This window comes from Diplotaxodon limnothrissa, linkage group LG14 (genome assembly GCF_057381915.1).
Source record: "Diplotaxodon limnothrissa isolate DT_005_m linkage group LG14, D_limnothrissa_male_GT1.1, whole genome shotgun sequence".
Classification (NCBI taxonomy): Eukaryota; Metazoa; Chordata; class Actinopteri; order Cichliformes; family Cichlidae; genus Diplotaxodon; species Diplotaxodon limnothrissa.
The window spans coordinates 23688530-23701866 of NC_140609.1; the positions used below are offsets into that span (position 1 = coordinate 23688530).

A 13337-nucleotide genomic window follows, 5' to 3' on the forward strand; every position below is an offset into this window, starting at 1 on the left:
TAAGACATTTATATGTCATCATCAGCCGCAGCAATAGCAGCTTTGACTCAGCCAGGCAGACAACAACTGGTATCTGCAGCACTAGACTAGTATTACAGTATTCAATCTCGTGAAATTGAACAATCATTTCAGATTTCCAAATACACTTTGTGGAGGTGGATCAAGTCATGATGCACTCAGACAAATGGATAAGCTGCCAAGCCAGATCTCCAGTCTCTTCCTCCACAATCGCCCTCCAGAGAGTTGCCTCCGCTTTGCTGACATGATGAGTATCTCAGGTCTGTTCCTGGCCATAGGTTATAAAGAGCGGAATTTGTGAAGTTGTAGTGTAGTGCATGCCGTTACAGCCAGTCAGTGAAACGAAGGATGAGCCTGCAGTTCTGTCTTCAGACCAAATAGTAAATGGTGCTGTGGCAGAGCAGGAGGGGGTAGCATGTTTGTGTCTGGAGCCGCAAAGACAAAGAAGCGGATCTGGGTTTGGCACCAAGAGGCGGAGAGTGATGGGTTCATTCTTGCAAAAGGGTGGGTGGGCACAGCATAGGCATCGATGCCAGCTCGCTGATGTGCTTTGTGTCTGTCTGTCTGTCAGTCAGTCAGTCAGTCTGCTGCTCCACAGTCTGCCTCGACACCACAGGATGGATCAAACCTGGAAATTGGGTCAACCACAAATAAAGCAGAGTTGCAGAGAGCAGAAGCAGTAAGGGAGAGGAGGCAGAAGAGAATGGAGGCGAGAGCAGGGGACATCCATTTGAATTTGGAAGGTGGTGAGGAAATTTAGGGCATGCATATTTAAGAAAGCACTGCTGGAGAGAGGGGAGTATAATAGCTGGCAGTGAGTAAAATCACTCATGCAGATCTCTGTCTGGGTGTTGGGAAGGGAATGAGATACAGAGTGTGTTGACTTCAAAGGAGTACTCAAGCTATTTTTGAAAAACAGTTACTTAGACTGTCAATTTCAATTTTCCCGTGAGCCATCCTTCATATTGCTTGGTCACTTTTCAGCAGATCTGTCAGCCATCAGAAGCTTGGACTTCAGTGACATCAAAAGACAAACGGATGACTTAAAAAAAAAACTAGAAGTACTTGCAAGCTTTGAAGGCAAAAATATACCTTATATAAGTCTGTATATAGATCTTTCAGATACATGTGGTACTAAGCCTGAACTATAGATATTTCCTCAATAAAATTAGAAATAATAAAGAAAGAAGAAAAAGAAGAAATGCAGGGACATTTAATTCTACCGTTCTACAAAGACTTTTCAAGGTCATCTCACCAACTGCTCTTCGATCAACTAATTAGTGTCGGGGTGGCTTCTCAAAAGTTTTAAGTATGCATTACTTATTTGTACGCTCCAAAAAGCATACTTTCCATAAAGAGCACAACTAACTTGTTACTGTACTTGTGACATTACTCCACAACATCACTTGAGATGCATTGCTATGTAATTGCTGGTTAACAGTACAGCATAATTATGCCCACATGTCAACACAAATTCATATTAAAGGTGATTCTTGCCAAACAAATGTCTCTGTACCTTTCTGCATTTTTTTTTCAAATCCACTGTCAGTGGTCAGGTGATTGTTACTTGAGAACATGAAAATATGCATATATGCCTTAATATACTCTGCCCATAATGGCAATGCACTGCATTTCAATTAAATCTGACCACAGTAATTTGTTATCCCCAACACTGCAGCTAACCAAACTGAAGCTACGCAATTAATGCAGTCAGTACCAGTGCTTTCTATTATGCAGAAAGCACTAAATAGATAAAGAGATGTCTTGTGTATATATACTTTATAAATGGGAATGGGACTTATATTTGGTGTTCTTACTTGACTTAAAGGTTGTGTTTGAATAGTGTACCCCCCATCCCATGGAGGTACACTTTCAGAACTTTGTGAAAGTGCATTCAGATTCTTTTATCACTGTGTTTCTCCTTTCTTATGTCCTCATGAATTCCTCCACGTCTTTGCTTGACCTCCGTAAGACTTTCCATTGAGGTCAAGGAGGGTATTTTGGAGAAACCCTGGAACTTTGTGTGACGATTTCAAGTACTGTTCATGTAGACTAGTTAAACCAACCTCTGCATTGTGCAGATGATAATATATGGAAAATCAAAGAAGCGCATTCTACTTGTGTGTGTGAATGTAATCATTGCTATCTAAATTCCAGTAGATAAGGTAATATATATGGCTTTTTGAACAGGGATAGGGGTTAAGCATGAGCTTGCTGACTTCCTGTGTTTTGAAAGAAGTAATCCAAAGTATTTTTAGTTGAGCGACAGGCAGATTTTTCCACAGAAGTTTTCAAGGAGCCAAAAAAGAAAGAAAATAATAATAATAGTTTAAAAAAAAATGTTAGAAAAAAAAATGTGCCAGACTTAACCTGATATGTTTGTCTGCATTTGAGCTCAGCTAATTTGCTCCTGTCTTCAGTGTGAGTTCAGACATTCGGAAGCAATGTAAGTTTTAATGATTGATAAAACAGTGTGTGTGTGTGTGTGTGTGTGTGTGTGTGTGTGTGTATATATATAGATATATAGATATATATATATATATAGATATATATAGATATATAGATAGATAGATAAAGATAATCTATTAGATGTGTGCATTTTCACACCAAGTACAGGTGTTGTCATCACAGCTTTAACACCTCACTCCGATTACTTTACAAGCTCACCTTCATATTTTATATTTATCTCAACAGTAGTTTATCATTTTTAGTGGCACTGCTATTAATCATCTAGGTAACACGCTAGCAAGGCTAATGTGAACTACATGATCTTGCATGTCAAACATCAGTGTCAGAACTTTTAATGCGTTTCATTTTTTTCTTTTTAGGGTCTTGGAACCCACACTCAAAATACGCATGATTGACAGACTACAGCATACCTGAATACAGCTTTATTTTTCATCAAGTAAATATGCTCACAGGCCTATGTAGAGTCAGGTGTTAGCGCTATAAAATCCCTTTTGATTAAGCTCTTTCTACAGACTTTGCCCTCGTCATGAAATATCAGCATACAACGATATGGCAGAATGTTATTTTTATGGGTCATTTATATGTCGAGGCTTTCAAAACAACATATTCTAGCTCATCTCACTTTCGGGTCACATGAAGACATCTGTAAGTAAAATCCCAGCTCCAGATATAAAGTAACGTAGATATTGCATGCTATACATTTGTATCTGAATGTTATAGTATGTCAAGATGGATTTATTTAAGTGTGATTCAGTGTCCTTGACTTCTAAATGCCTCCCATGTGGCTGCAACTAATTGCCGTTTTTCTTGTGGATTGGTCTGCCGTTGCTTTTTGGATTTGTTATAATTGTCAGAATGTAGTCTGACGTGTTGAAATGTTAGTGTTACAGTGGGGCAAAAAAGTATTTAGTCAGCCACCGATTGTGCAAGTTCCCCAACTTAAAATGATGACAGAGGTCAGTAATTTGCACCAGAGGTACACTTCAACTGTGAGAGGCAGAATGTGAAAAAAAATCCATGAATTCACATGGTAGGATTTGTAAAGAATTTATTCGTAAATTAGGGTGGAAAATAAGTATTTGGTCACCTCAAACAAGGAAAATCTCTGGCTCTCACAGACCTGTAACGTCTTCTGTAAGAAGCTTTTCTGTCCCCCACTCGTTACCTGTATGAATGGCACCTGTTTGAACTCATCATCTGTATAAAAGACACCTGTCCACAGCCTCAAACAGTCAGACTCCAAACTCCGCCATGGCCAAGACCAAAGAGCTTTCGAAGGACACCAGGAAAAGTATTGTAGACCTGCACCAGACTGGGAAGAGTGAATCTACAATAGGCAAGCAGCTTGGTGTGAAAAAATCAACTGTGGGAGCAATCATCAGAAAATGGAAGACATACAAGACCACTGATAATCTCCCTCGATCTGGGGCTCCACGCAAGATCTCATCCCGTGGGGTCAAAATGATCATGAGAACGGTGAGCAAAGATCCCAGAACCACACGGGGGGACCTGGTGAATGACCTGCAGAGAGCTGGGACCAAAGTAACAAAGGTCACCATCAGTAACACACTACAACGGCAGGGAATCAAATCCCGCAGTGCCAGACGTGTTCCGCTGCTGAAGCCAGTGCATGTCCAGGCCCGTCTGAAGTTTGCCAGAGAGCACATGGATGATACAGCAGAGGATTGGGAGAATGTCATGTGGTCAGATGAACCCAAAGTAGAACTTTTTGGTATAAACTCAAATCGTCGTGTTTGGAGGAAGAAGAATACTGAGTTGCATCCCAAGAACACCATACCTACTGTGAAGCATGGGGGTGGAAACATCATGCTATGGGGCTGTTTTTCTGCCAAGGGGACAGGACGACTGATCCGTGTTAAGGACAGAATGAATGGGGCCATGTATCGTGAGATTTTGAGCCAAAACCTCCTTCCATCAGTGAGAACCTTGAAGATGAAACGAGGCTGGGTCTTCCAACATGACAATGATCCAAAACACACCGCCCGGGCAACAAAGGAGTGGCTCCGTAAGAAGCATTTGAAAGTCCTGGAGTGGCCTAGCCAGTCTCCAGACCTCAACCCCATAGAAAATCTGTGGCGGGAGTTGAAAGTCCGTGTTGCTCGGCGACAGCCCCAAAACATCACTGCTCTCGAGAAGATCTGCATGGAGGAATGGGCCAAAATACCAGCTACTGTGTGTGCAAACCTGGTAAAGACCTATAGTAAACGTTTGACCTCTGTTATTGCCAACAAAGGTTATGTTACAAAGTATTGAGTTGTATTTTTGTTATTGACCAAATACTTATTTTCCACCCTGATTTACGAATAAATTCTTTACAAATCCTACCATGTGGATTCATGGATTTTTTTTTTTCACATTCTGTCTCTCACAGTTGAAGTGTACCTCTGGTGCAAATTACTGACCTCTGTCATCATTTTAAGTGGGGGAACTTGCACAATCGGTGGCTGACTAAATACTTTTTTGCCCCACTGTATCTGATCACCGAACCCACTACAGTATAGAAGAAACTACTTCTGGGTTCTGCCTCATTCACAAGGGGTTGCCAGAGTGGGTAACTTCATATGTTTTGGGGTGTTTTTTCACCAGCTGCCCTTCCTGGGGGATTTATATCTACTCCCGGGATCAAACCGGGAGACTTTCCGTTTTAGACAATGTGTAAATCACTATACCAGGGATGTCTTACTCATTTTACATCCTGGGCCATAGACAGTCCACTTTGAACTTAAGTGGGCTAGACCAGTGAAACCTGCCTTTTTTTTTTTTTTTTCCCGTGTAAAGAAGTCTAATTACATATTTAATCCCTGAGATGTTTTAATATAAGAAAAAAGAAGTGCAGTTTCACAGTACATCTGTTTTTCTACTTGATAAAATGCTGCCATAGTAAATAAAGTCTGTCAACATGAGTCTGAGAAAGAAATGTCCTTTTTACCCCTCATTGGTAAATTGTCGTCACCCTGCTAGGCAGACGGCGTGGACACCTAAGTTTGAGAACAAGGTGATGTAGGATTTTGAAATGATACTATATGTGCAGCTACTGAAAATCTCAGAAAAGCTTGAATCTTGTTGACCCTTGACCTTGAGGTCAAGGTCAGAGGTCTAGTTTGCTGAAAATCTTGTGAATAGGATAACTCGAATGCAGCGATGTAGGATTTTCAAATTGTGTGTCTACTAGGAGATTCACATTGGCAATCACCAGCAATTTTTACTGTAAAAGGCATAAATTTGTATAGTGTGTATGGTAATATGGTGAAAACCAAGAAACCTTCTTTTATTTTATTGTTTATTTGTTACTTATTTACCACTCTGTAGTATGAATGGCCATGGGGGAGCGCTTTATCAGTCAGAGAAGCTGCAAAACCCGTGAAAATACATTTAAAAGTCCAAATGTATGCCCTTCTTCACATTTTCGAAAGCCGCCAAACGGGTTAGATTGGAGTCTTTGACAACCGATTCTGGCCCCAGGCCTTTTGTTTGACACCCCTGCACAGCACTATGGAGCCATTCAAAGGGTACTTCAAAATACACATACCTACATTTTTGATTTTTGTTTTTTTTTTAAGGTAATTCCAACAAATGTAGGTACAAAAGTTTGTTTCTTCCTTTTAAAAATAAGTATTGGAATAAAGGATTGCCAAGACATTGGTATTACTTGATCACCTAATCCAACCCTGAATGTGTTTTTAAAAACACATGTCCTAGTTAAATAACCAGTAAGTTTCAATGGGAGGGGCTTACAGTAAATAGGTGGAGTATGTAGGTTTAAGATGTGGGCTTTGTTTCTCCAGATAAAACAGAGGTGTTATTTTTATGTGTGTATTTATAAGTATCCAAAGAAGGACAAGTGAGGTCAACTATAACCACCAGAAGCTGCAGCTGATGTTTGGCTGATTGGTACTTGGATGGCATGGCATTGCTCTGTTCCAATTGGCTCTGTTCCTCTTTAACCCCTTTGGTGTGCCAGTATTAAATCAACACAAGCATCCATCACCGTGCATATAGATGTGACTTTAATGAGGCCGTCGTATTTAAGTGGTTAGGGTATCAGTTACTGATGTGGAAACGGAGTGTGCGACCGTGTGCCCCATGTCCTCTGCGCTCACACACACTCGCATGTATACACGCTCCCAGCGCCTGGCCCACGGTGTTATCTGAAGTCTGTCCAGCAAGCCGGTCTGTACCCATGATGTTGGTCCCCTTCAAACCTGAGCAGCTGTTGAGAGATTTAGCTCCTCACGCAGCTCTCAGCAGAAGTGGAACACAGTGGCTTTTGAGCTGTTCCCTAATACCCCTATGATTCATACTTGTTCTGTTCGCTTTCCCAGAATGCCACTCTGCATGCCTCACTGTGCTGAGGTCCTTACCCTCACCAACATTGTATCAGTGGATTACTCATCCTTCCACTGGGGCAACATGCTGCATAGTGTGTGTGTGTGTGTGTGTGTGTGTGTGTGTGTGTTGTACAGTGTTGTTTGCTTAAACAGTAATGGCTTGTTTTTCCAGTGTGACTGCAGAACAAGCAGTAGCAACACCGTGCTGCTGTTCATACAGAGCTAAGATACGCTTTAGTGTTCAGCGTTTGGTTTGTTGAGCATTTCAGTGTAAAAGCAGTCAGGCGGTGTTCTTTCCAGAGCTGCAAACAATAGTCAGTTGATCAAGCAGTCATTGAGAGAAATTAATCTGCAGCTGTTTTAGGCTTTAAATTGATTTCTTTCTCTTGTTTTTTCTTTAACAAAATTACTTTTACACTAGGTTTTGCATGAAGAAGAGTGTGCAACACCACAGGAAAAATAGAAGTCTTACCTGTCTCTGTAATGGCTGCAAGGAACCCTGCTTTGACTCTTTACCCCATAAAGATGACCTTCCCTTCCCTTCCCTTAATGGCGGGTTTTGACACCTAAGTACATATATATATATATATATATCAATAAAGATGTGGTTTGGGTGACCATTAGAATAGTTTCTGTGCTTTTCCAAGGGTAGCTACACAGGCACAGACAACCCTCACTTATTTCTGATGCAAACCTCATCATTTTTGTCTTATAAGCAGGCCTGAAATGTGAGAGAAAGACCTTCAGTGTATCCCTAGTTGGTTTTCAAGGGGTAAAGAGTTAAACCAACCACTTTGTACAATTTTAGGCTCTGTAACAGTATGGCGAGTATTTATGTTGACCCATAAAGAAGGCTTTAAAGACCAAGAAAAGGAGAGGTTATGTCCTGAAATGGTTTTTATTTTAGATTGCTGTTTTCCACAGGTGCAACCTTGGACCTGCCCAACACATTCCCCTCCCCAGTGTGTTTTTTGATTAGCACCATTGCTTGAAAATTCCCCCATTCATTAAAGAGACCTACTCTTATGGAATTTGTCAGCCACTCGCTAATAAGGTTTTCTCATTCTGTTGCTATCTATCACACACAATTTTAATATCGGGGCTTTGAGATGCAGGGCTGTGTAGATGAGGTGTAGTGTGATGCACGATGGTGGCCTCAACACGTATGCTTTGAATATTTTATGTTTATTGACTGCACACATCTGAAAAAAGTCAACTAAATTGACTTTTAAAGAGGCTTAGTATGACTTTGCTGTGCCTGTAAGTACAGGGTGGGCCATTTATATGGATACACCGTAATAAAATGGGAATGGTTGGTGATATTAAAGTCCTGTTTGTGGCACATTAGTATATGTGAGGGGGCAAACTCCTCAAGATGGGTGGTGACCATGGTGGCCATTTAGAAGTCGGCCATCTTGGATACAACTTTTGTTTTTTCAATAGGAAGAGGGGCATGTGACACATCAAACTTATTGGTAATGTCACAAGAAAAACAATGGTGTGCTTGGTTTCAAGGTAACTTTATTCTTTCACGAGTTATTTACAAGTTTCTGACCACTTATAAAATGTGTTCAATGTGCTGCCCATTGTGTTGGATTGTCAATGCAACAGTCTTCTCCCACTCTTCACACACTGATAGCAACACCGCAGGAGAAATGCCAGCACAGGCATCCAGTATCCGTAGTTTCAGGTGGTGCACGTCTCGCCTCTTCGCACCATAGACAATTGCCTTCAGATGACCCCAAAGATAAAAGTCTAAGAGGGTCGGATCGGGAGACCTTGGGGGCCGTTCAACTGGCCCACGACGACCAATCCACTTTCCAGGAAACTGTTCATCTAGGAATGCTCGGACCTGGCACCCATAATGTGGTGGTGCACCATGTTGCTGGAAAAACTCAGGGAACGTGCCAGCTTCAGTGCGTAAAGAGGGAAACACATCATCATGTAGCAATTTCAAATATCCAGTGGCCTTGAGGTTTCCATTGATGAAGAATGGACCCACTATCGTTGTACCCCATATACCACACCAAACCATCACTTTTGTTGTTCCAACAGTCTTGGAGGGATCCATCCAATGTGGGTTAGTGTCAGACCAATAGCGGTGGTTTTGTTTGTTAATTTCACCATTCACAAAATTTTACCTCATCACTGAACAAAATCTTCTGCGTGAACTGAGGGTCCAGTTCCTATTTTTGTTTTGCCCATTCTGCCACTGATGTTTCTTCATTAGTGACAGTTTTCTGTCACTAATGACCCGATTACTACGTTCACCGGATATCAACACAATTTCGATCCGCTCCTCACGTGTTAACCTCTTCAACATGTCAATGGCTGTGAACAAAGAGAAACCTGTAAATAACTCATGAAAGAATAAAGTTACATTGAAACCAAGCACACCATTGTTTTTCTTGTGACATTACCAATAATTTTGATGTGTCACATGGCCCTCTTCCTATGGAAAAAAACAAAAGTTGTATCCAAGATGGCCGACTTCTAAATGGCCACCATGGTCACCACCCATCTTGAGGAGTTTGTCCCCTCACATATACTAATGTACCACAAACAGGACTTTGATATCACCAACCATTCCCATTTTATTACAGTGTATCCATATAAATGGCCCACCCTGTAGTTTATGTGCACACCACTGAAATGACAGCGACATGAAAAGGAAATCATATCAGGTATGTCTAACGAGTTAAAAGACAAAAGCAAAACATTGTTTTTATTGTCTCAATCAAATCAAGCTGCCAGTCTTCATCTGCTTCCTGATTACAAAAATGCTCTCTTATGAAACTGACCTAGTGGGTCTTCCCATAATTACATTCCTCATGATTTTGTGTTGGTGGGGTTTGTTGTGGTTGTTGTGCATTGTTGTCAGGTTTAGTTGCTGGTCTGTAACCATGCCAGCTGGAAGGACAGGCAGCAGAGTGTCCTATCTTGTTTGCCACTGAGTGTGAATTGAAGAGTTAGCAAGCTATCTGGACAGAGAGGTGTGAAGAGGAGCCCTGCCGACAGCAACAAACGCCACACTTTTCAAAGTTCACAGGGCTGTAAAAAAGAAAAAAACATCATACATCTTGTAAAATAGTCTGTCGAGACAAACTTCACACAACGGTAAGGGCAGAGGGAGAGCACACCATGAGAGAAAGGTCAGCGATCTGAGCGCTTGGAAAAAGACGACGGCAAAATTTATGACTGTGGCTCTCCAGAGAGAGAATCGACTGTGGTTTCTTGTGTCTTTCTAAACAACCACAAACTCACTCTTTGGTCCTGCTGTGTGCAGAGTGTGTGCTAAGCAGATAAACTGCTAAATCCAGTGTTTTTGCTACTCATTGGAAAAAGAGCTCAGTTTGTATTTATTTCAGTATCCTATTAAACCGACCCCTAACTTACAAGCTGAGCAGTGTGCGCTAATCTAGGCATTATATAGCAGAAGACCTGTTCTCGGAAACTTCTGTCTCCGCTTTCCTCGTTCCACTATGACAACACAGTGCATTCTTCGCTGTCAGCCAATGCCTACTCACGCATGCACACGCGGGGCTAGAGCAGGGGTCTCCAAAGAAAAAAATACATTTTGCATCTTGCTCTCAATGAGCTCACAAAACATGCTGTAATGTAGAGCAGCTGTAAGCTACCACTGGCACCAAGCCCGCACCTCATCAAAACCTATTATACTTTCAGCACAACCACTCGGTTGAATGAAGAAATTCTACTTTTATTGCATTCTTTTCAACTGTATAGTGATACCTTAATACGTGTTCGGAAGGCCTGTAGAGCCAGGTTATGTAATCAATTAAAAAAATGATATAGACTAACATGACACGTCACCTCTTTCCAATGTCTGCAGACTATCTGGCAAAGCATGGCCGTCTCAGTGAGCTAGAGGCCAGGAGGAAGTTCTGGCAGATCCTGTCAGCGGTTGAGTACTGCCACAACCGGAACATCGTTCACAGAGACCTGAAGGCTGAGAATCTGCTGCTGGATGGCCATATGAACATCAAGATTGCAGGTAACACATTGCACAGGGGACCCATAAACTCAGTAGATGAAAAATCCAGGATCTTCGCATGAGTTTTTGATGTATTGCCTGTCATGATCTCAGCGCTCGTGGAGTTCAGAAATGTCTTCACTGCCTGCTTAGGTCATTTTTTGCAGTGTTGAGAATTGGTCAGAGGTTGCTTGCAAGATAGCTGTTTGCCGACAGATCCCATGACAGACATCTTAAAAGCTTAAAGGCCTGTGTTATTTTTTCAAAACAGATAATCAGAGGAACTTAAAAATGCTTCCCTGGTGACTCTTGAGTGTAAAAACATGAAAAATGGAGGACAAAGTGAAGAACAGACCCAGAGGCAGATATTTGAGGCTAAGCTGTAAGTCTGTAGTACAGGCATCAAAGTGTAATTATTAAGCAGCTGGTGTTTAGAGCTAGCTTGTGGGAATGTCACCCCGCTGCCTTGTCCCAGAGCGGAGAAGGGGAAGGCTGGGGTAGTCGCAGGGACGTTCTTAGGTTTAATAGAAGAGGAGCTAGGGTGATGGGATTGACTAGCTGCTTTGGAGACAGAGTATCGGATAAGGGGATGAAGGAAGAATGATAAGGAGCGTGCATAGCAGGGTGGCAGGCCTTCAGTTAGTACCATGCTATGAGCGAGTCTGAGGTTTATCTGAGGCTTAATTCAGAGCTGATACTGAAATCCATCTAAGGTGAGCTGATCACATGAGAGCAGCTAAAAATACGAGTGTGAAAGGATACCAGACCCTGAATATGTGGTAGAGAAGGAAATGGCTTCCTGTCCTCAAAGGACTTCATATCATCAGCTTCAGGTAGTTGAATCAAATCCTTGTTTATGGGTGTGATAAATGCACCATTTTCTTTCTTCTGATACCAGAAAAGGGCAAAGCGGACAGAACTACAGAATAACTGTTTTCGTTGCATCATTACTCGCATCATTACTCGCATCATCCTGTCCACGGTTTCTCAGAAGGGTCCAAGATGATAACCTGGAGATGTTATTACCCGAGCAGTAATTTTCACAAACATGTCTGACTCACAGCTGATTGTCCGCACAGCAGATTAGATTTGAAGCAGGAAAACAATGAACAGAACATTACCTGGCTTGTGATTAGTGAAAATTTCTCTGGGGAGGACATCATCTCCAAGGTACACGCCGTGCTCCTCTTGACTACAACATGCTCGGACAAGTTTGGTAAATGGCACATGAAGTTTGGATGAGTACAGGTGTCAGATTTGCACTGTACATGGGATCGACTCGTGTCGAGAGAGTTATAGATGTACTGTTTTTTATACTCGTGCTGGAAGGTAATGGTTATGTTTTGTTGTTAAGTAATCAGATTATTTTCAGATCTTAAGGGAAAATGTGCTTGGCCTTCTGCTATCAGGGTGCTATTGATTGACCCATTAGTTTGTTCATAAAATGTCCTTAGTTTAGTAACAACCAGACGAGCCTTCTTCACAGCCTTAAGCAGGGCTGTGCATCTTGTGTAAACTTCCGTACAAGGACAAGTTATATTGGTGAAATACAGTCTGTAGTCACAATATGAATCGAAACAATGAAGGTCGTGAGACTGATTTCTAAAGAAAACGTTGCTTAAGTAGTTTGGGAAAATTACACTTTATCTTGCTTTTAATTGTGTTTCTGTTATTTCTTTTTATTTAAAATCTTAGTTATTGTGTTATTAAATGTTATTTTGTAAATGGGTCTCCAAGATTAACAAAAAAGATTAAAATTAAATTAATATTTATATTAATAAACATTAATTGTAATGCAGTGGTTGTATAGGTTTAAAATAGAGGTTGAAAGGTATTTTTAACTGACCACACACTCACTGTCAATCAGAAGCCCATTTAGCCTTTCTGAATCCTGACATGCATTCGTCAGACATTTCATTAGGTATACCTTGCTAGTACCAGGTTGCACTCTTGCTTTCAGAGCTGCTTTATTTCTTCGTGGCATAGATTTAAGAAGGTGCTGGAAACGGTCCTCGTGGGTCTTGGTCCATATTGACACGCAGCTACTGCAGATTTTTCCAGCTGCATCTATGATGTGAATCACCTTTTCCACTACATCACAAAGGTGCTCTATTGAGATCTGGTGATTATGAAGCCTTTCGGAGTACACGTTACACCGCTACCATCAGCGTGAACTGTTTATAAAAGGCAGGAAGGAGCCACAACCACATCTACGTGTCTAAAGGCACCGAGGTGCTGCCACGCGGTTGGCTGATTACATATTTGCATTAATGAGCAGTTGAGCAAGTGTTTGGTATTTTTGTTTGTTAAAATAAACGGCTAATTAAATCTTAACATAATCAACTCTTTTTCTATTTGTCGGCTATCCGTTTTGGCACTACTCTGAATGTGTACATCCAGACAAAGTGCCAATGCTTCTGGGTTTTTCTCTTCAGTCCAGTGGTGGCTTCTAAAGGCCACCTCTGGTCAGTCTGTATGTACCTTAACAGGTGATCAGTCAAAGAAAGGTC

At 41.4% G+C, this 13337-nt stretch overlaps 1 protein-coding gene across 2 annotated transcripts in view; it reads left to right on the forward strand.

Moving 5' to 3' along the window:
• The window catches only part of sik2b (salt-inducible kinase 2b), a 50832-nt gene that overhangs the window by 14269 nt on the left and 23226 nt on the right, over positions 1–13337 (forward strand). For both annotated transcript variants that reach the window (XM_085370641.1, XM_085370642.1), the window contains exon 4: positions 10687–10848. In XM_085370641.1, the coding sequence (XP_085226767.1) occupies positions 10687–10848 (162 nt within the window). The remainder of the gene's footprint in view (positions 1–10686; positions 10849–13337) is intronic.